The sequence below is a fragment of the Erithacus rubecula genome (assembly GCF_903797595.1).
Source record: "Erithacus rubecula genome assembly, chromosome: 8".
Classification (NCBI taxonomy): Eukaryota; Metazoa; Chordata; class Aves; order Passeriformes; family Muscicapidae; genus Erithacus; species Erithacus rubecula.
In genome coordinates this window covers 2,356,599-2,378,252 of record NC_136659.1, presented here as the reverse complement: position 1 = coordinate 2,378,252, position 21,654 = coordinate 2,356,599, and the positions used below count along the sequence as shown (strand labels likewise).

Genomic DNA, 21,654 nt, shown 5'->3' with positions numbered 1-21,654 from the left:
ATCACCCCTACACCCTCCAAATTCCCACTGGTATCCCAAAGAATAACAGCATTCCAGGTGTCAGGAATTGAGAATCCTCCAGTTCTACTCCCAAACTCCCATAGAATTCCAGCATTCCCGTTTTTCCGAATTTTAATTCCCATGGATTAACAGGAATCCTGGCAGATAAACTTCTGAATCTTCTAGCTTCCCTCCCAGATTCCCTCTCAAATTGTGGAATTATAGCATTCCTGGCATCAGGAATTTGAAAACCTGCAGCTCCCCACACAAATTCCCAGAGGACAATGGCATTCCAGGTATGGAGAATATGGAATCCTCCAGTTCCCCTTCTAAATTCCCAGGGAATATCAGAATTCTGGGCGTCAGGGATTTGGAATCCTCCAGCTCTGCACCCAAATCTGGGTGTTGGGAAATTAGAATTCCCCAGAGTCTTCTCAAATTCCAAACATATTCCCATGGAATAATGATATTCCAGGCATCAGGAACTGAGAATCATCCAATTTAACTCCCATACTCCCATGGAACAACACCATTCTGCTTGTCGGGAATTTAGAATCCCCCACAAAGCATCCCAAAATTGCACCCAATTCCCAAGGAAGAGCCACATTGCAGTCGTCAGGAATTGAGAACCCTCCAGCTCCCTACCAAAATTCCCACAAACACCAGGAATTGCAGCATTCTAGGCATTGGGTATTTGGAACCCTCCAGTGCTGCACCCAAACCCCCATGGAAGAACAGCATTCCGGCTTTGGGGAATTGAGAATCCTCCAGTTGCAGTCCCAATATCCCATTGAATAATGGCATTTCCAGGTCTTGGGAATGTAGAATCGCTGTAGGCCCTCCAAGTTCCCACCAGAATCCTTAAGAATAACAGCATTCCAGGTGTCAGGAATTGAGAAACCTCCAGTTCCACTCCCAGAAGCTAGTGGAATTACAGAATTCTGGGCCTTGGAAAATTTGAACCCTCTAGTTCCACTCCCAAATTCCCATGGAAAAGACAGATTGCAGGCATCATGAACTTCAAACTGTCCACGGTCCATCCCAAATTTCCATGAGATAACAGGAGTTTGGACACTGGAAGTTTCGACATCTCCCGTTCCCCTCCCAATTCTCATGGAATTGCAGCATCCTGGACCTTAGGAATTCAGAATTCTCCAGATGCCCTCCCAATTTCCCATGAAATAATGGCACGCGGGTGTCAGGAAATAAGAGTGCCCCAGAGTCTTCTCAAATTCCAATCATATTCCCATGGAATAACTAGTTCCCTGGTTTTAGGGATTGAGCGTCATCTTGTTCTACTCCCATACTCACAGGGAAAAAATGGCATTCTGGGAGTCAGGAATTTAGAATCCCCCATAAGGCTTCCCAAACTTCCACCCATTTCCCAAGCAATAGCAACATTCCAGGTGTCAGGAATTCAGAATCCTCCAGCCCCCTCCCAAATTCCCACCAAGACCATGAAATTACAGCATTCTGGGCATTGGGAATTTGGAACCCTGCAGTTCCACTCCCAAATTTTCACGCAATTACAGCATCCCAATGGAATACTGGATGTCAGGAATTGAAAATCTTTCAGTTCCCCACCCAATTTCCTCATGGAATAATGGCACTTCAGGTGTCGGGACTTTAGAATCCTTCATACACCCTCCCCAGTTCCCACCATTATGCCAAAGAATAACTACATTGTAGGTGTCAGGAATTGAGAATCCTCCAGTTCCAATCCCAAATTCCCATGGAATTATGGCATTCCCAGTTTTGGGAATTTTAAACCCTCCAGTTCTCCTCAGAAATTCCCATGGAATAATGGCATTCCGGACAGTTAGAATTTTGACTCCTACTGCTTCCCTCCCAGACTGTCACCGATACTAAGAAATTACAGCAGAAATTCCAGGTGTTAGGAATTTGGAATCCTCCAGGTCTGCACCCAAATTCCTATGGAATAAAGGCATTCAGGTATCCAGAATTTAAAATCCTCCAGCTCCTCTCACAATTGCCCATGGAATAATGGTTTTCAGGATTGCTAAGATTACTGTGTCTTTTTCCTAATTACTAAGGATCAGACAAAGTATCCGCATGGGTTAGAAAAGGATACAAAAGAGGCTCTTTCAGGTCCCAGGTTTATTTCATGGCGGTGGTGTGGCAGGAAAGAGGCAGATTCTCTCACGGAGCGGGGTATTCAGGAGAAGGTAATGGGAGTGGCCTTGGATGGCAGCCAATGGGGTAAGGACACAGGGGGTAATACAGGAACTCCAGGTGGGCTACAAGGTCACAGGGGAAGGTCACAGGACAGGAAGAGGGACAGGGAGCCAGGGACCAACCGGAAGAGACGGACAGAGGTTTGCTGAATCATTCTTTATACCTCAATACAACATCTCCCCGTTTTTTGTTTTTTTTAGTAGGGGGTGATATTAAACTAATTCTAGTCCGAATTATTTTTTTGCCCACCATTTGTAATAAGGAGGGTTAGATTGTTCTATATTTGTCATCTCTATATGATTGTCTTCTGAGGTAGAAGGAATGATACCATTAATGGCCTTAGAAATTAAATGACATAAGATCCCAAATGCCATTATTACAAGGAAAATAACAACAAAGAATAACAAAATTGTTTTACAATAGAAGTCAACCACCCTGAGAACCCCCAGCTTCTAAACAGTTCATTGAGTCAATTTTCTGATTTTTTGTTAACAAGAAGACAACTTTGATGAGGTTCTTCACAGGGTTAACTGGAGGGCAGTTTTTCTAAAAGGAAAAACATATATTTTAAAACATGTTATAAGTCTCTTTCTGTTGAAGGGTATTCCTTCATGAAATTTTTGTTTTCTTCTCCTCTGCGGCGTCTTCTTTTTGAAGCAACTGTTACTTGCTTCTCATCCTCTTCTGCTGTAGCTGGAGTTTTGGGAACAAAAGGTTTAACCCACTTTTGGGGAATCCACCGAGGGCCTGAGGGAGTGGATACACATGCATAACCCCTTCCCCAGGTTATTAGCTCATAGGGACCCTTGGTTTTCCATGTTTCTGGATCCCTAATCAACACTGGTGGGTGCTGAGACAATTTAAACTGTTTACTGCTGTTAAAATGACGTACCACAGGAGGACTCATATTTTCAAATGAACAATTCAAGAAATTGATTGTGTACAGAGCTTTACAGAGCTTTTGCTGGGGAGACATCCACACAGTTGAACTGCTTTGCCTAGCTAAAACTTGTTTGAGTGTCTGGTGTGTGCGTTCGATCACAGCTTGGCCTGTAGGGGAGTATGGGATGCCTGTTTTATGATTTACTCCCCACTGCTGGGTGAATTCCAGGAACTCCTTGGATATGTATGCTGGGCCATTGTCTGTTTTTATTTCTCTAGGGATTCCCAGAACTGAGAAGGCTTGTACTAGGTGTTGTTTTGCATGTGCTGCCTTTTCCCCTGCGTGAGCTGAGGCATAAACTGCACCTGAATATGTGTCAATACTCACATGAACATATTTGAGGCGTCCAAAGCTAGGAATGTGTGTGATGTCTGTTTGCAACACCTCACAGCTGCCAAGGCCCCGAGGGTTAACCCCTGTACCCAGCGATGGCATGGCCTGGAGCTGGCAGCTGGGACAGGTGGCCACAATGGCTCTAGCCTGACTCCGTGTTAGCTGGAACTGACGGACCAAACCTGGTACATTCTGGTGATATTGCTGGTGGCTCAGCTTTGCCTGTTGGAAGATGTCAGGAAGGCATGCCTTTTCAGCTGGAGCTGCAAGAGTGTCTGCCATACAGTTCCCTTCTGTGATCTCACCTGGCAAATCCATGTGTGACCTCACATGCATCACATAGAAGGGATGTTCTCTGTGTGAAACCAAATAGATTAGTTTTGACAGCAGCCTAAAGAGCTGCTCATTATCAATGTCTTTAAGCACTGCCTGCTCCGCTCTAGACACTACCCCAGCAACATAAGCTGAATCTGTTACCAGATTAAGAGGCTCTGAGAACTTCTCAAAGGCTCTCACAGCTGCAGCCAGTTCTGCAATTTGGGGTGACCCCTCCACAAACTCAACATCAGCTTCCCAATGCTGAGTCTGTGGGTTTCTCCAAGTCATCACCGACTTATGAGAGGCCCCTGATGCATCTGTGAACACTGTGAGTGCCTCGAGCGGTCTCCTGCTCCTCTTCTCACGAGGGATGAGGTGGAATTCCTCATTAAACAACTTATGTGCTGGGCTGTGAACAGATATCTGTCCACTGTAGCTATCCAGAGATATCTGGAGGCTGGCATTGCTTTGTAGCAGATGTTCAAACATATCTTTTGTCAGCCTTTCAGGAGAATTCTTTCCCTCCCCAGAAAGTTTAACTGGCAGGTGTATGCATGTGAAATCACAACCGGACAGTTCATGCAGCCTCATTCTTGCTTTTTGAATCAACTGAGCCATAAGCTCCTGTGGTTGTGTAATAGTTTTGGATCTTTGGTGGGAGAGGAAGACCCATTCTATGATTAGGAGTGAGTCCCTCTGCCCCTCAACCCACTGAAATATTAAACCATGTAAGTGTGGCAGTTTCCCCAAAACAATGAAATTGAAAGGCAGTTCAGGCTGATAGCGGTGAGCCTGCCTCTCAGACAGAGCTTTCTGTACCTTTTCAATTGCAGCTTTTGCCTCAGGTGTCAGTTCCCTGGGAGAAACCAGTTCTCTCTCCCCTTTCAATAAATTAAAAAGAGGTTGTAAGTCCTCAGTAGTGAGGCCTAACCAAGGTCTTACCCAGTTCAATGAACCACACAAAGAGTGGAGATCTGCTAGGGTTTTGGGATTACAATTAATTTCTAATTTCTGTGGAACAATGGTCCTGGCAGTGATCTCTAGGCCCAGATACTTCCAAGGCGGCATCCTTTGAACCTTGTCATCCTGTAATTGAAATCCAGCAGAGGTTAAAACTTTAACTACTAGGTCAAGCGTGTTTTGGAGTATGAAGTTATCAGGAGCACACACCAGGACATCATCCATATAATTTAATATGATTGCTTCTTTTCTCTGTGCACGCACAGGAGACAACAATGAAGCTACATACCACTGGCAAATAGCAGGACTGCACTTCATACCCTGTGGAAGCACTTTCCAGTGGTATCTCTTCATTGGAGCCTCTCTGTTCAATGATGGTACTGAGAATGCAAACCTGGGAGCATCTTCAGGGTGTAATGGGATTTGGAAAAAACAATCTTTAATGTCTAATACTGCTAATTGCCAATCTCTAGGTAACATAGTTGGAGAAGGCATCCCAGGTTGGGGAGATCCCATGTCTTGAATTACTTTATTTATTTCTCTAAGGTCATGTAATAATCTCCATTTGTCTTTCCCTGGTTTTTTTATTACAAAGATTGGAGAATTCCAGGGGCTTGTTGTTTCTTCGATGTGATTTTTTGCTAATTCCTCCTCTACAAGTTTTTCCAGTGCCTGTAACTTTTCTTTTCTTAATGGCCACTGAGTGGTCCAGACAGGTGTATCATTTAGCCATGTTAGCTTCTGGACCCGGCACTGCACAGTGGCCGCTTCTAAAAATCCTGAGGAGTTTTTGGAATTATCATTTTAATTCCCCATTGTGACATGGCATCTCTTCCCCACAAGGGACACTTGTAATCAATTACAAACGGACGAACACTGGCCAATTTGCCGTCCGGTCCCTCAATCTGCACAATGCTTTTTGCTATTTTAGCCAATTTAACTCCTCCTATACCCTGAATTTGCCCAGCCACAGGCTGCAATTCCCACTGTGAAGGCCACATCCTTTCAGGTATAATGGTTACATCTGAGCCTGTGTCCAGAACACCTTGCACATGTAGATGGTCTGATTTATGTGTCAGGTTGCATGCTAGGGAAGGCTTTTCTTCACGTACCGTCTCTGCCCAGTAAACCTCTGGCGACTTATCATCTGCTGTAATATCTGCTGGAATAGGAAAAGCTTGGGCCAGAACTTGCCCCTCACGCAAATAGAAAGGTGGCTGAGAGCATCGTGCTAATATGATAACACTGGATATTTTTCCCTTTATGATCATAGGTGCTATCTCAAGTTCTAAAGGTGTGTGTGCTGTGTCTCCCACAACAAAATACTCACGCTCTGTGTGGCAAACCATCCTATCAATTAGGGGGCTTGAAATGTCCATCAGGATGATAGTCCACTCAGCAGATCTGAAATGAAAACCTTTGGTAGTCTGGAGCCTAACACGGCCACAAGACTGCCTGACCTGGTCAAGGGAACATTTAACATTTACATTATCTGTTATACCCACATTGTCCATCCCCTCCTCCCCCTTTATTTTTAAGGGAGAGTCTTTTGCTAGAGTGTAGCCTGCAGAATTTATATCCTGGCGCGTTATGGTGTTTATAACAGGCCCGCGCCTCATTTCTAGTTTTTTTGTTTGTTGAATTTATTCTGTTTCCTGTTCTGAGGACAGTCTCTAGCCATATGTCCTTGCTGCTGACACTGGAAACAGGTGATGTTTTTCAGCTGCTGTGATGACATCTGCGGCTTCTTCATCTGTGGTGGTTCAGGTGCTGAAGGCTCAGGTGGTGCTGGACTCGGGGTCCTCTCTGGAGTACTGAACATCTCCGCTCTTTGTGTGCAGGCTTCTATCATCTGTGCTAGGGTTGGTTCTGGGTATAGTGGCAGACTGAGGATGACTCTCTGACAAGCTTGATTGGCGTTTTTCTCTGCTAATTCTCTAATCAGTTCTGCCTGCATGGCTGGATTATTCACCTGTCGTTCCACCTGTGCCTTTAAGCGATCTACAAAGCTTAAAAAAGTCTCAGAAGAATATTGTTTAATATTAATATAACTACTAGTTACTTCAACTGTTGGCAATTTGATAAAGGCGTTTTCAGCAGCATTACAAACCTTATCCAAAATAAATTTAGACAACAATTTAGTTTGTTTTTCAGGGCAGTGTATTTCCCCCTCCCCACATAAATGATTTAATGTAAGTTCATTATTATCAGAATCCTTAGAATGTTCAGGATTTTGGTGAAGCTCTATTAAAAGACTGCTTAAGGAACGTTTCCAAATATTAGACCATAATTCATATTCAGCTGGGGTTAGCAAACACCTGAAAAGGTCCTTTAAATCATGCGGAACAAGTTCATTTGATGTAAAAGTTGCTTTTAAAATGCCTTTAAATATTTCACTTTGTCTCCCAAACTTTTGTTGTAATTTACAAATCTCTTTCCGATCTTGGTATGATAATGGTTGGTAGCTTCTTCTACCATTATTTCTACCTACATAATGAACCGGGGCTGAATCCAAAATACGGTCAGGTTCAGGGTTAACTGGTACGTTAGGGGTTATTTGATTCTGTGCCTCTGCAGTCTGTGGCTGTGTAACTGAGACACATGCTTCCCCTCCCCCTCCTGCTCCCGCTCCTGGGTGTGGCTCCTCCCTCCCGGTGTGAATAGAAGGGTTAGGAGGCGGTGTAGGGTTACAGGGTTGGAAGAATGGGTTAAAATAGCCAGAAAAATACTGAGGTATAGGTGCTGGATGCAGGAACGGATTATTTGGAGAAAAAGGCATATTGTAAGAAGGTACTACAGGTTTCTCTGTCTGCACTAGAGAAGGGTGATTTTCTAAATTAGCATGCTCAGAAGGCAAGGCTGACGGAGATGGATACACTGGCAAGTTTGTAGCAGGCTGTTCAGAAGTTTTTAAGTCTGTATATTTCGGGGGATCTTTAGCATTAGTAGTTTCTTGAGGTATTTCTAATTTACTTTTTAATTTAGGGACAGAAGGTTCCGAATTAGGTATAGGGGGCTTTAAAGAATTTCCCTGTGGTTGATCATTGTTTTCTAATTGTGATAATTGTTTGTGAACATTTAAAAATATAGGCAAAAATAAAGCAGCAGTGGTATCACCTTTCTGTATTTTAGAAGTTAATAAATTTCCAACAGTGTTCCAAAATAAAATCGAATTGATATTTTGCTTCTCAAATTCTATAATTTCTCGAGACAACCAGCTAACAAACTTTCCAATCTGTTTCTTAGAAATTACAACATCCTGTGCATCTAACATTTCTTTAAGCTGAGAAATAATACTCTTTTGCTGTGCAGAGAAATTCCCCCCCATTCCGATGTTATAAAAACAAAATGCACAGGTCGCGTACTCTCGCAAAAAGTTACACAATAGCAGTTAGTCGCAAACCCAGGTGATGTTTCTGTGTGGGGGTACTGGGCTTTGTCACAACACGTGGCTGCCGTTATGGCCACACAGCCGTTCCCGGGGAAACCCTCCTCAGGGAATTCCCCGCGCCTGTGATTAAGAGCAATAAGGCAGCACACGCCAGGCAGAGCTCGGCTGAGCACGTGTAATGCCGGCGGGTTGCGCAACACCGCGCACGTGCTCCCTGCTCCGCACTGTAACTGCCGCCGCCGCTACCACCCCGCGGGGTACACCCCCCCACGGGCCTGGAGCCACCCCGTCTAAACCCCCCCTGTACCTCGGGGCTAAATTGGGGTTCACTTACCTCTCTCAGACGAGGCGCGGTCCCACCAGTAACTCAGCGAAAGTTCTAACCCAGAAACGGCTCTTCTAGTACCTCAGAAGAGTTCCCCGTCCCCTCCCCGTGTGCTCGGGGCTGGTAAAAGCAGCTCCGAAGTCACAGAGGTAGATGACCAGCACAGACGGCCTTTTAAAGTCCAAAAAAAACTGGGACTTCCAGGCTAGTAGGGTCTTAAAAGTAAGCCCTCGTCAGGCGCCACCTGCTAAGATTACTGTGTCTTTTTCCTAATTACTAAGGATCAGACAAAGTATCCGCATGGGTTAGAAAAGGATACAAAAGAGGCTCTTTCAGGTCCCAGGTTTATTTCATGGCGGTGGTGTGGCAGGAAAGAGGCAGATTCTCTCACGGAGCGGGGTATTCAGGAGAAGGTAATGGGAGTGGCCTTGGATGGCAGCCAATGGGGTAAGGACACAGGGGGTAATACAGGAACTCCAGGTGGGCTACAAGGTCACAGGGGAAGGTCACAGGACAGGAAGAGGGACAGGGAGCCAGGGACCAACCGGAAGAGACGGACAGAGGTTTGCTGAATCATTCTTTATACCTCATTACAACACAGGATGTTAGGCATTTCCAACCATCTGTATGCCCTCTGAAATTGCCATGGAATTGCAGCATACCAGGCATTGGGAATTTATAATTCTCCGCTTCCCCTTCCCAATTCCCAGGGAATAACAGAATTACGGGTGTCAGATACTTGGAATCTTTCAGCTCTGCAACCAAATCCTCACAGAATAAGAGCATTCCCGGTGTCCAGTATTGACAATCCTCCATTTCCTATCCCAATTTTTCATGGAATAATGACATTCAGGGTGTCATGAATTTAGAATCCACCATACGCCCTCCCAAATTCACAGCAAATTCCCATGGAATAACAGCATTGCAGTTGTCAGGAATTGAGAATCCACCAGTTCCCCTCCCAAATTACCAGCAAATTACCATGGAACAACTGCATTCCAGGTGCTAGGAACTGAGAATCCTCTTGTTCCCCTCCCAAATTGCCATGGAATAATGATGTTCTGAGAGTTGGGAATCTTGAATTTACCAGTTGAGAACTGTTAGGAATTGAGAATCCTCCAGTTCCCCTCCCATACTTCCACGGAATAATGGCATTCCGGGAATCAGGAATTCAGAATCCCTCATAAGGCTTCCTAAACTTCCACTCAGTTCCCAAGGAATAGCAACATTCCAGGTGTCAGGAATTGAGAATCCTCCAGCCTCCCTCCCAAAATCCCACCAAGACCATAGAATTACAGCATTCTGGACATTGGGAATTTTGAATCCTCCATTTTTCCTCCCAAATTCCCATGTAATAACAGCATTCCAGATGTCCGAAATTTCTTATCGTCCGTATGCTCTACCAAATTCCCAGGGAATAACAGCCTCCCAGGCATGGGGAATTTAGAATTCTTCAGTTCCCCTCCCAATTTCCCAGGGAGTAACAGAATTCCGTGCGTCAGAAATTTGGAGTCCTCCAGATGCCTTCCCCATTTCTCATGGAATAATGTCATTTCAGATGTCAGGAGTTTACAATCCCCCATTCACCTGCCAGAAATTCCTATCATAATTCCATGGAACAACAGCATTCCGATTTTCAGGAATTTAGAATAATCCACTTCCCCACCCAAATGCCCATGGAATTACAGCATTCCCAGTTTTGGGGTATTTTGAGCCCTCCAGTTCCCCTCATAAATTCCCACTGAATAACTGCATTCCAGGCATTGGGAATTTACAGTCCTTCTGCATCACTCCCAAATTGCCTGCCTTCTTCCCAGATTCCCACTAAGTCTATGGAATTACAGCATTCCTAGCATTGGGAATTTAGAATCCTCCAGGTCTCCTCCCAAATTTCCACTGAAACCATGGAATTAACCACATGCCCAATCAATTTGAAGTTGGAATCCTCCAGTTCCCCTGCCAATTCCCATGGAATAACCACATTTCAAATTCTGGGAATTGCAAATACTCCATTTCCTCTCCCAAATTCCCACTTAAACCCTGGAATAAGGGCATTCCAGGCATTAAGAATTTGGAATCCTCCAGGTCCCCTCCCAAATCCCCATAGCATAGCAGCATTCTATGCACTGGGATTTTCAAATCTTCCATATGCCCTCTTAAATTCCCACCAAAACCTTGGAATTACAGCAATCAGGGAGTAGGAAACTAAGAATCCTCCAATTCCCCTCCCTAATTCCCATGGAATCCTCCAGTTCCTGTCCCATACTCCCATGGAATAATGGCATTGCGGGTGTAAGGAATTTAGAATCCCCATATGCCCTCCCAAATTCCCACCAAATTCTCATGGAATAACCACATTTGAGGTGTCAGGAATTTCTAATGCTCCAGTTCCCGTCTCAAAATCCCATGGAATAATGATATTCTGAGTATTGGGAATCTTCAATCCCCCAGTTCCTGGCATGTACTCTCATGAAATCATGGCATTCCAGGTGTAAGGAATTTAGAATACCACATAAATCGTCCCAAAATCCTACCAAATTCCCAAGCAATAAGAGCATTCCAGGTGTCAGGAATTGAGATTTCTCCAGCTCCTCTCCCAAATTCCCACCAAAACCATGGAATTACAGCATTCTTGGCAATGGGAATTTGGAATCCTGCAGTTCCCCTCCCAATTTTCCATGGCCTTGTGAAATGGAATAGCATGAAAACAATTACCAGGGAACTGGACTGGCCAATGTACCATGGGATACCTTCTCCCTCAGTTACAGGTTACAAACCAAACGGATGAATTGACAGGTCGTCTTCAAGGACTATGGAAGCACAGACTCACTAAGACAACACCCAATAACCCACCAGTGTCATACAGCACCAGGCTTCACAGATTGTTAGGCCGTTGCTCCCAAATTTAGGAATTGCACAGCTGCAACATGCCATTTCAAGCATCTCAGCCAAAATAGAATTGACTGCTAATTCAACAGCGGGTGCTTTAAGAAGACTACAAACTGAAATAAACTCAATTAAAGAAGCAGTCTTTCAAAACCACATGGTGTTAGATATGGGAACAGTCAAATGGGAGGAGTTTGTATTCTAATTTATACCAGTTGTTGCACTTATATAGACCAGTCAGGGCAAAAGCTAACCACTGGCTATTTGGGCAGACAATCCTATAGAGCATGCCCAGGAAGCAGGGGTGGAAAGTTCAAACCCAAGGAAGACTTATGAGCCTTCATCCAAAACGACCAGCAGGAGGCTGACAATCACCTCGTGCAGAAACCATGCACGTGTTCAAGGGCTCACATAGTCATGTCATTACAAAATATGTTGCAAGATGAAAGATAGCAAAAAATAATTTGCACATTAACTAGAAAACATATACAGGCTAGTACTGTGCAAAGAATGGACAGGTGATTTAGTTGTGGAGCAATGCCCGTCACTCCAGGTATCAAATAAGCAAATAACTGGCCCATAGGCCTTATATTATAGAGTACTACTGGTTTCTAGCCTAGTTTTCAGGCATCAGAATGCAGTGGATTTCAGCATCACCCTACTGAGGAAAGAATTTGGTCCAAGCCTGCATCCCAATTTCAGACTGTACAGGAACCCTGTAGAATTCTTCCCACTCAACCTGGAACTGTGCAACAGAACAGAACTGCACCCATTATAGCCCTGCATGGGAGAGACTTTAATTCATCTAGGAAGTGTTTCCTAAGGCCTTGTGTGCAATCCTTGCTTGGGATCTATAGTCATAATTTGTATCCCAGGAACAAAGGAATTAATTTGATTATTCCAACATGTCTTTGCAGATGTTTGTCTTTGGAAATGGAGACAGTGCCTGTGTAAAATCTAGTTGCACTGGGAAACTCAGCTGCTGATTGTGTGCTGGTGCTCCTGCCATCCGTCTCATAAAAGAAATTATTTCAGGATTAAGAGTTTCTGCCTTGTGACAGACAACAAGTGTTGCTAGCAGTTGCTCCAGGTGCTCCTGCCAACAGCCCCTGTAGGAAGGAGCACAGCCCCCAGTGGACGTGGGCTTTGGCTCCCTCTGGCACAGAAGCCCCCGGGGCACAGGTCTCTGTGGCAGGAGCCAGGCACCAGCGCTGCCAGGGCTCGGGGGGTGGCAGGTCTGCTTGGGCAAGGACTCTGCCACACCCACTGATTTCAGTGCTCGCAGGGCCCAGGGGTCAGAGCAGCATTTGTGCCCTGGCCCACACGATCCTTGACCGTGTCACAGCCGTGGGTTTAGGATAGCCACCAGCCGGGACGTGTCCCAAGGAGGCCGAGCCAGCTTCTGTGCAAGGCCCCGTGCCCTTCCCGCTGGGGCTGCGTCGGAGCCCTGGGGGCTCCTTCTGCTGCCCTGAGCCCGCAGAGCAGGGCAGCGATTGCTGATGGTTTGAGCTGTTCCTGAAGATCCTGTGGGGCTGACTTAGACACTTGTGGTGAGGGATTCCTTCAAATCTGGGCTACATTGGGTGGGCTGGGGGCAGGCCAGGGCCGGTGGCGTGTGCAAGGGCCGTTAGTGAAACGGTTCAGCATGGTCACCATGGCATGGAACAGGACAGGGTGTCAACGACCGTTGGAGAGCTGTGGTGATATAAGAGCCAACGTTGACACGGCCACGGCACAGTGCTCGGAGCACGCGACGGGACAGGACGGGACAGAGCGGTGCCGTGAGGAGCCCCCGCACAGCGCACTCGTTCCTGTCTGACCAGGAGCTTCTCTGAGTGTCACTGACTGTTTGCCACGCAGCTTTCCCAAGGCATCTCTCTTACAGGTGCCCTCGAGGCCAGACTCTGGCATGGCAGGAAGATTTCTCAACATCTTCAAAGTGTTTAGCCGAATAAAACGGAGAGGCTCTAAAGTTCACCCAGCCCAACAGCCTGAAGACCCAGAGCCATTTCAGCCAATGCAGGATGGTGAGTGGAGCAGCTGGGTAAAAGGGCTGAAGGCTGCTGCAACCTTGGCCCCATCCCATCCCATCCCATCCCATCCCATCCCATCCCATCCCATCCCATCCCATCCCATCCCATCCCATCCCATCCCATCCCATCCCATCCCATCCCATCCCTTTGGGACATGCCCAGGCACAGGAGAGAAGAGGGGCCAGGCAGACACCCCTCAGTGCCCATGCTCCATCCCCTGGGGCATCCCTGGGTTGTCCCTGCCTGGGGAGCGCAGGGCTGGGCTCTGTTCTCCGGCCTCTCCCGCAGCCCCTCAGCTCTGGCTGCGCTCGCTCTTTGCCAGGTGCAGCCATGGACAGCACACACGAGCAGGACCCCACCGCAGTCCTCTTCCACAGAACAGCGCAGGTACCTGCAGCCATCCCCACCTGGGCTGGGCCTGCTGCCACTGCTCAGCCCAGCACAGAGCTTGGAGCACTCCATGGAACAGCCTTCTCTTCCTGTCCTTTGTTCTCCTGCCACACTTGCAAATTTATCCAATACTTTTGGCAGGAAGTGACCAGCACCATGGGCACCGAGTCCACAGAAAACTGTGAGGACTACACCACCAACACGAGTGCTGCCCTGCTCGACAAGCTTGTAGAAGAGTGTTTGGTCAATCCCAAGCAAGTAAGCAGCCTGTGACGATGGTTTGATCTCCCCAAAAATTGGTTGGCCTCGCAAGTCACTGGGGCCTGCTGATCCCCATCAGCCTTTGAGGCCACCACAGTGTGGTGGGAAGGGAAGCACTTCTCTGGGAAAGCTGGGGACATTACTGCCTCTGGCAGCTTTCCAAGTCTTCCCATGCCATCTTCAGGTGCCTGCCATGGTGAGGTTCATCCACCAGTGGCTCATGGCCAATGAGTCTGATGAGCATAGGGTGGAGAAAAACCTGCTGGATCTCACCGAGGCACTGCCCACTGATGTGGTGATGACTCTCCTGCATGTGGCCCCATCATGTGACAGGTATGGGGCCCACCTGCCCAGAGGGCTCAGGGCTCACCAGCCCATCACCCTGTACAGCCTGCTCCAGGTCTGTCTGAACAACAGAGAGTTCCAGGGCTCTCTGGCTGCTCCCTTTCCCAGCCCTGACTTGTCAGCACCCACCCCTGCTGCCATGCTCCCTCCCTGCCCCTCAGGAGCCTGTCCCCACAGGGCTAAACTCCCTGGGTGTTGCCGGTGAGGGACAATGGGCAGAGGCAGAGCTGGCAGCCAGCTCAGGTCCCTGCTGCTGCCAGGCCACAGTGCTGTGTCTGAGACTGCCCTGAGACAGAGCTCTGACCCTACAGAGCTGCTACAATCATGTGGAAGACAATCTTGTGCTCGCCCAGGACTGCAAAGCCGGCGCGGTTGAGACTCCTGGATGTGCTGGGGAGCTGGCCAGAGCACAGCACACGTACCTCAGATGGGGACACAACGAGAGTCTTTGCCCTGGCTGTGAGTTTCTGGAACTGGCCTTTGCCCACCCCAAGGCTGCCCCTCCTGCAGCTCTCCACCCTCCTTCCCCCACTGCATCTCCCAGCCTCAGGTGCTGGGCTGAATCCTGGCCCAGGGGCAGCTTCAGGGGCACCAGGCCCAGTGCTCCCCCTGCATCTCCCCTGGCCTCTCCCTGCCACGCTCGGGCCCTGCCGCACGGACACCTCGGCACTGAGCGCTGTCTCGGGGTGTTTGTCCTTTGCAGGCAACTGTGGTGGTGTGGAAGATCCTCCAGGAGCCCTGCATCCCACAGATAGTGACACTGTATTTCACCCGCATGTTTGTCCACCTGCTCTTCCAAGCGTACTTCAGTACTTGCGATACACCAGAGGAGGTCGATAAATTGTGGAAAAGATGCCAGAAAGAACACGGCTTTGCTGCCAGCCCCAACAGGTTTTCCATCCCAGTCCTTCTGTCCCTGCCGTGTCCCCAGGGTAGGAGCCGGTGCTCCCGGCATGACCTGAGCTTTGCTGTGCACACAGGTTTGCACTGGAGACCCTGAAGTCCCTGCTCTGCCGAATGCAGTGTGAGGATGTGGTGACGGCAATGGAGCGCAAGTGTGGCTGGGACACGCTGCTGTCTGCTGACTCCCAGCACTATGCCGTGGGTGTGCTGGTCAGGTGAGACCCCACGCTCCCCACTCTTTGTGCTCTGTGTCCGGAGTGCCCTACACAGTACCCGTGCCCATGGGCCAGAGGGCCTTGTCACCGAGGCACAGCCAAAGAGACTGGAAAAGACTGGGAAAGGAGGGTGCCCAAAAGGAGCTGCCTCCAAAATAGCTCAGGTCCCCTTGCAGCAGGATGGTGGGGAAAGACCAGACCTCTGGGAATCAGTCCTGGGAGAGGTTTGTCCCCCTCACCCAGACCTTGCTTCCCTTTTCCTCCTTTCAGAGTAATGCGCTCCTCATCCACACCCTTGTCTTCTGGGATTGCATTGTACCTGCTCAGCCTGCTCAGCATGGAGATGCCATGCTGGGATTTTGCTGCCCTGGCATTCATTGTGGAGGTGAGCCTGATGGCCAGCGCTGTCTCCCTGAGCTGCCTCCCAGCTCTCTGGCCTCTCATAGGCACAGCTGCCTGGGACGGTGCCCGTGCCCTGTGCTGCTGTCTGGGCCCAGCCCTGTGCGGTTCTGGGCTCCTGCCGGCCTGGTCCCTGTCACTGCCCTGTGCTTTTCAGGTCCTGGAGTGCTTGGATGTGTCCAAATACGGGGCCAGTCTCCTGGAGATCATCTCAAAGAACCTGCAGAGCGAGTGCAGGGAGAGGCGGCACCTGGCGCTCAGATGCCTCATGGTGCTTGGCCCCATGAATCCCCCCATGGTGAGAAGGGAGCAGCTGCTGAAGCCCTGCCAGGAGCGTGAGCCTGGGGCATGCCGTGGCTTGCGCATGGCTGGGCTTTGGGTGCTGGGGGAGCTGATCCCAGCTCTCCTGCCTCCCGCGTCAGCTGCCCAGGTTCTTTGGGACAGGCCTTTGGCCTCTAGGCCCTGTGGCAGCAGAGTGGCCTTTCACACAGTTGTCTTCCAAACAGGCAAAAAAAATGTGGAACCTCACTGACAATCTTGTGGACATCCTGCAGGAAAACAATAGCTTCACGATCAGGATGACCATTGTTGTTCTCCAATATTTGTTCCTCCACAATGGTGCCCCTGTACGCAGCCCCATCGCCCTGCGGCTGGCTGAGGCGCTCCTGCCACTCTTTGACCACGTAAGGCTCTGTGCCCCAGGCCACGGCCACCGACTGCGGCCCGGACACTTTGTGACCCGTGAATTTCAGCGTTGGTGCCAACGCGGACCTGAAGGAACCAGTGCTTAGGTCTTTTTTCCTTCCTTTCCTACAGCATGATAGACAGGTGCAGCTGGGATCAATTACTGTGTTTGAAGACATGATAGGTTTATTAAGGAAAAACGACAGAAAGGCTCTGAAGACACACGTGTGGCAGAGCGTGTTCCCACTGTTTATCCACTGCCACGATAAGAATCCGGACGTGGCAGAGGTGAGGACTCATGGGCTGCCGGTGTCCCCTGGTGGGGGCTCAGCTGCCGCCTGCCCTGGTGCCTGGCGGGCTGCAGCCTCCTCCAGGCCTTGGCACAGGGACACGGCCCCTGTGCCCTGAACTGCAGGGACATCTCTGCATCTCTGCTGCTCTCCAGGCATCTCGGGAAACACTGATTTGTGCAGCCAAGTTCCTGAAGAGAAGGGATCTCCTGCAGCTCGTGAAGACAGCGGAGCTGTGGAAGTTCGCCGAGTGCCTGGTAAGGACGGCCTGGAAGCGCCAGGCTCAGGCTGGAGAAGCCCCCTGAGCGCGGCGCTCACTGTGTGCGCTTGGCAGCTGTGGCCCTGCCCAGCGCTGCAGGCAGGGGCCGCACGGGCTCTTCTCCAGGCTCCTGCGGCCCCGAGCCGGCTGCCCTCGGAGCCCCGGCCCAGCGGGGCTGCGGGGCGGGCCGGCACCGCGGCTCCCCGGGCAGCAGCCGGCCCTGTGCCCCTGCAGAGCCCGGCCAGCGGCTGCTGGCCGCGCCTCAGGGCTGTGCGGGCAGGGGAGGCCGGGCCCGGGCGCGGGCAGCGCCTGCCAAAGGGCCAGAGCCCGCCCCGACCCTTCGCTCCCGCCGCTCTCCGCAGCTGGCAGAGGACAGGAGCCGAGCGGCCGAGCACCTGCGCCAGGCCCTGCCCTACCTGCGGAGCCCACAGGAGCCCCTGCGAGCGGTGGCCGTCAGGTTCATCGGTGAGCCCGTGCTCCCTCCCCGCCCCGCCACAGCTCGGCCCCAGCCCCGCCTGCTGCCCCGGCAGCTTCTGCCATCCGGGCCCGGCGCCGCGGAGCCCCGGCTGCCCTCGGGGCTGCTGCCGCCCTCTCGCAGCCGTGCCCTTGGGCGGCAGCGTGCGGCAAGGGCCCGGGCTGAGCCCTGCCGGGCCACGAGGGCCAGTGGCCACAGGGCTGGCAGCGCCGCTGGCAGGGAGCTGTGCCGCTGGGCAGAGCCGTGACAGGGTCTGTGCTCCCAGGGACGGCCAGGGCACTCATGAAGGGGAAGGAGGAAGAGCTGCAGGTGCTCAGTGAGGGTGAGTGAGGGCTGCGGGCTGTCAGCGGGGCTGGCAGGAGGAGCTGCAATCCCTGTCCCACCTGCGGAGGGGTTTTGCTTCTTGTGTGAACGAGGGCTGGTGTGGGCAGAGCTCACAGAGATTTCTGGGATGCGGGCAGGGGGATTCGTGGCCAGCAACTTGATCCCGTTGGTCCCCTATTGGCCATTCCAATAGCTGGGAGGAATGCCCCTGACTGGAAGATCTCCTTGGATTCCCACAGATCCGGGCTTTGACCGTGGCTCTGTTCCTCTCTCTTCCAGCCCTTCAAGCGCTGAGTAAGGACAACAGCCCTTCCCGTGCAAGCCCAGTAACTCAACTTGCACTCAGGCAAAGAGCTGCAGAACTACCTTCACCTGGTGGCTCAGACAAAGCAGTGTCCCTTTAACACCTCCAGGTGCCACAGAAGAGGAGACCGCCTAGGGACCAGAGACCAGCTGGAGCTCCAGGCAGAGCTGATGATTGCACAGCTCTTGTGGCTTCGGCCCTCTCCCTGCTTGTAGACAGCTCCCTTCCTCCAGCCTTCAGACTGCGCCCATCCCTCTTTTTTCCCCACCACTCTCTGTCCCTTTTGACAGCTCCCTCCCTCCAGCCTTCAGAACCTGCCTATCACATTTTTTCCTTCCCAGCTCATCCCTTTGCTTTGCCTTCCCTCAATAAACTGTTTGGCTTCTTCACTTTGCCTGTACTTTACTGTAAGTTGCACTTACCCAATTTTCAGGCCTTTCTTGGTATCTGAAGAACTTTTAATGAAGTATTCTTTAACAGAACATGATTTTTTCCATCATTTTCAAAAATGTTCTTACGCTCTCAAGAAAAAGCCATTTAGAAAGAATTTCATGGGAATCTTGGAATGCTTTGGGTGGGAAGGGATCCCAAAGCCCATGTCATTCCACCCCTACCATGGGCAGAGACATCTTCCACTATTCCATATAGCTCCCAGCCCTGTCCAACCTGACCTGGAACACTTCCCCCTCACAGGGAAGGATTTCTTCCCAATGTCCAATCCAACCCTGCCCTCTGTCAGTGGAAAGCCATTCCCTGTGTCCTGTCACTCCCTGCTTTTGTAAACAGTCTAGAGGAGGCCTGAGAGTGGCCCCAGTCCTTGTCTGCAGGCAGAGCAATGGTTCTGTGTGTGCTGAGGCCTTCAGAAAGTGAGGCAGAGCAGATGGGAGTCTGCAAAGGAGTGGCAAGTACATTAATTAGTCTTTGCTTCCCAGTTTCTTCCAACATCTTTGCAAAATAGCGACAATGAGTCATCCTGAAGGCTGGTCATTTTTCCTCTGGTTAAGAGTTCCCAGACTTTTGTGCGATGTGTTGGAAGCATGGATTTACTCCAGACCTTTTTTTATAGGCATCTAAGCTATCATTAATAAAAGTCAGGAAACCTTAACTAAAAGCCTTTTAAAATCAACTTAAAAAAAAAAATCTAATCAGTCAAGGTAAATATAAGGGGCCGTGTGGGTATGCGTATGGATATAAACCAAATCCTATTTCTTGTAGGCAGGATTTAAGTCATATTGTTGCAGTGCTGCATGGAAGACCTTCCAGTGACTTCAGAGAGGACAAGGATCTCAGATCCAGCACAACTTCTAGAGTGCACATCTGGCCAGTGGAAGAGAACAACTGTGACAAGGAATTCTGCAGGAAACCAATGAGTACAAAACTAAAGCATAGGAAACAGCAGAAAGGCAAGGAAAAGTTTTTAAAAGTGGATCTCTTTAACCTTAAATTCAATTTTATTTCTGTTTTTCAGTGTCTTTTACATGAGGAAGAAGGCAGTGCTGCTTTTGTCTCTACCTCTAAACTTCACGCTGTCTCTAGGCATATAGTACAGAACTTAGATTCCAGTAAATGAGTAAATTTACCACTTATAACACCAAAATTATGAAGTGGGAAGCTGAACTCCAGAAATACCAGCATGTCTGGTCTGATCAACTTAACAGCACACCCCAGGAGCACTTTCCTCTGGTTGTGTTGTATCCCACACAAGGAAGTCATGCAGTGAGAGGGTAGACTCAAACCCCAAAGTTTTGACTCCAAAAGAGGTATTATTCAGAGTTACTGGAGGACTTTTCTTGTATGTCACAGATGCAGCTCAGCTGGAAAACTCAAAAGAACTCTCAGCTTCTTGTCCCTGTAGAATTTGTTACAGAATCTGGCATCCTTCAGCATTCATGTGTGAAACCAATTAGGTTCAGCTGTTTGTGTTTGTTGGTGGAGCTGTTACCAGCCCTTGCCTCCACAGTGTGTGAGTTGTCAGCTCCACAGCAGCAAAACCAGTCAGCAGGATGAATAATCTGGGGAAATCCAAGTTATTGCACTGAAAGCATTTTCATTTTAATGTTTTGGCCTGGCAAATTGCTTATTCAGGCAATCCAAATTAACTAAAGCCTATAAAAGGGAATAAGAGTTGCAGACAAAGGCAAAGAGATGGGGACTTTGAGGGTGAACTATGATATTTGGTAATGTATTCACAACATGAATGTGATTGGGGACAGTCAGAAAAGGAAATGATAACAATTCCCATAAAATGGAGCACTTCCCCCACATGTAATATGTGATGGTTTTGTGTACCTAAGCACTCTGGACCCTCTGAGGTGACTGAGGAGATGGATTCAGCCTAAAGATCCTGGGAATGCAGCTTAGAATTAGAAGGAAGATAAGACACTGTGGACTCAGAGATCTCTTGGCAAGTTCATTAACTCACCAAAGGCTTGTCTTAAGTTTGAGACTGGGTTTAGAGCTGGATCCTTTGATTCTTGTTTTGGGTTTTTTATAAGTTTTAATTAGGTCTTGAGCACCTTGACAGTGTTGCAGCCATCCCTGAGAAACCCAGAGGGTTTCTGTGGCCAAAACAGAAACCCTCCGAGTCTAGCAATGCAGGGATCTCTCAAAGACTTTCATCTCAAACACTTTGCTGTGTTTGTGACACTGAAGGACCATGACGTGCCCTGCTGAAACCCCTGTGTCTTGCAGGGTCACCTGTGGCATCCTTGTGTCTGTCAGCCCAGTGGCATTTTGAGGAGTGAGCCAGTGGGGAGAAAAGCTGTCAGAGGTTCTGCTGGACAGTTTGTACCCATGGCAAGCCAGAGCAGCTCCTTGAACTGTTTTGGAGCTTGACTCATGCCAGGAGGGGACCTTTCTCTCAGCAGTTTCCCGACTGCCTTCTGTGCTCATTTGTTTTCCTTGCAGGGGTGGTTTGTGCTGCAGGGAGTGCAAGGAGAGTGCATTCATCCTGCCTCTGACACATCCCTGCCTTGCCCCTCCTGCTCCTGGAGAGCACAGCTGGCACAAACCCCTCCTTGAAGAGGTTAACCAAATGCATTGGATTCATTGCAGGATGGGGCTGGTAAGGAAATGCAGAGGTGTGCAGTGCCAAAGCCACCATGTGTATGCTCTTTCCATTGGGAACACTGACTCATGAAAGGGAATAAAAAGCTGTTATATTTCTGCATGATGAAAAAAACGGGCCTCAGTCATATCCCTCTTATGCATTCACACAGTCCCTGTCCAGTGAAGGCTTTCCCTGTTAGAGCTTCTGAAACCTGCCCTCTCTTGGTAGGAATTAAAATTATTTCAGCTGAAAAGAATTGGGTGTCACCTTGGATGGGCCTTCTCCTCACCCCTAGCCAGGGCCAAGCACTGATCTTGTGACTTTCTAAATACAGTCCAAATTATTTATTTGCTGTTATTTTCATTCAGCTG

At 49.3% G+C, this 21,654-nt stretch overlaps 2 protein-coding genes across 2 annotated transcripts in view; both read left to right on the top strand.

Moving 5' to 3' along the window:
* LOC306804247 (uncharacterized protein) overlaps positions 1–18,369 on the top strand; it is a gene marked incomplete at both ends in the record, with an annotated part of 36,895 nt that extends 18,526 nt beyond the window's left edge. The window contains 3 exons of the mRNA XM_079310564.1: positions 17,872–17,928; positions 18,210–18,224; positions 18,344–18,369. Coding sequence (XP_079166690.1) covers positions 17,872–17,928; positions 18,210–18,224; positions 18,344–18,369 — 98 coding nt within the window. The remainder of the gene's footprint in view (positions 1–17,871; positions 17,929–18,209; positions 18,225–18,343) is intronic.
* LOC306804236 (maestro heat-like repeat-containing protein family member 6) lies at positions 13,932–17,462 on the top strand (the record flags this gene model as incomplete). Its single annotated transcript, XM_079310555.1, has 10 exons — positions 13,932–14,033; positions 14,221–14,369; positions 14,693–14,840; positions 15,085–15,272; positions 15,362–15,499; positions 15,770–15,884; positions 16,056–16,196; positions 16,405–16,581; positions 16,715–16,870; positions 17,028–17,462. 10 exons carry the CDS (start codon positions 13,932–13,934, stop codon positions 17,175–17,177), a joined length of 1,464 nt encoding a protein of 487 aa, XP_079166681.1. The 3' UTR covers positions 17,178–17,462.
* Positions 18,370–21,654: the final 3,285 nt, after the last annotated feature.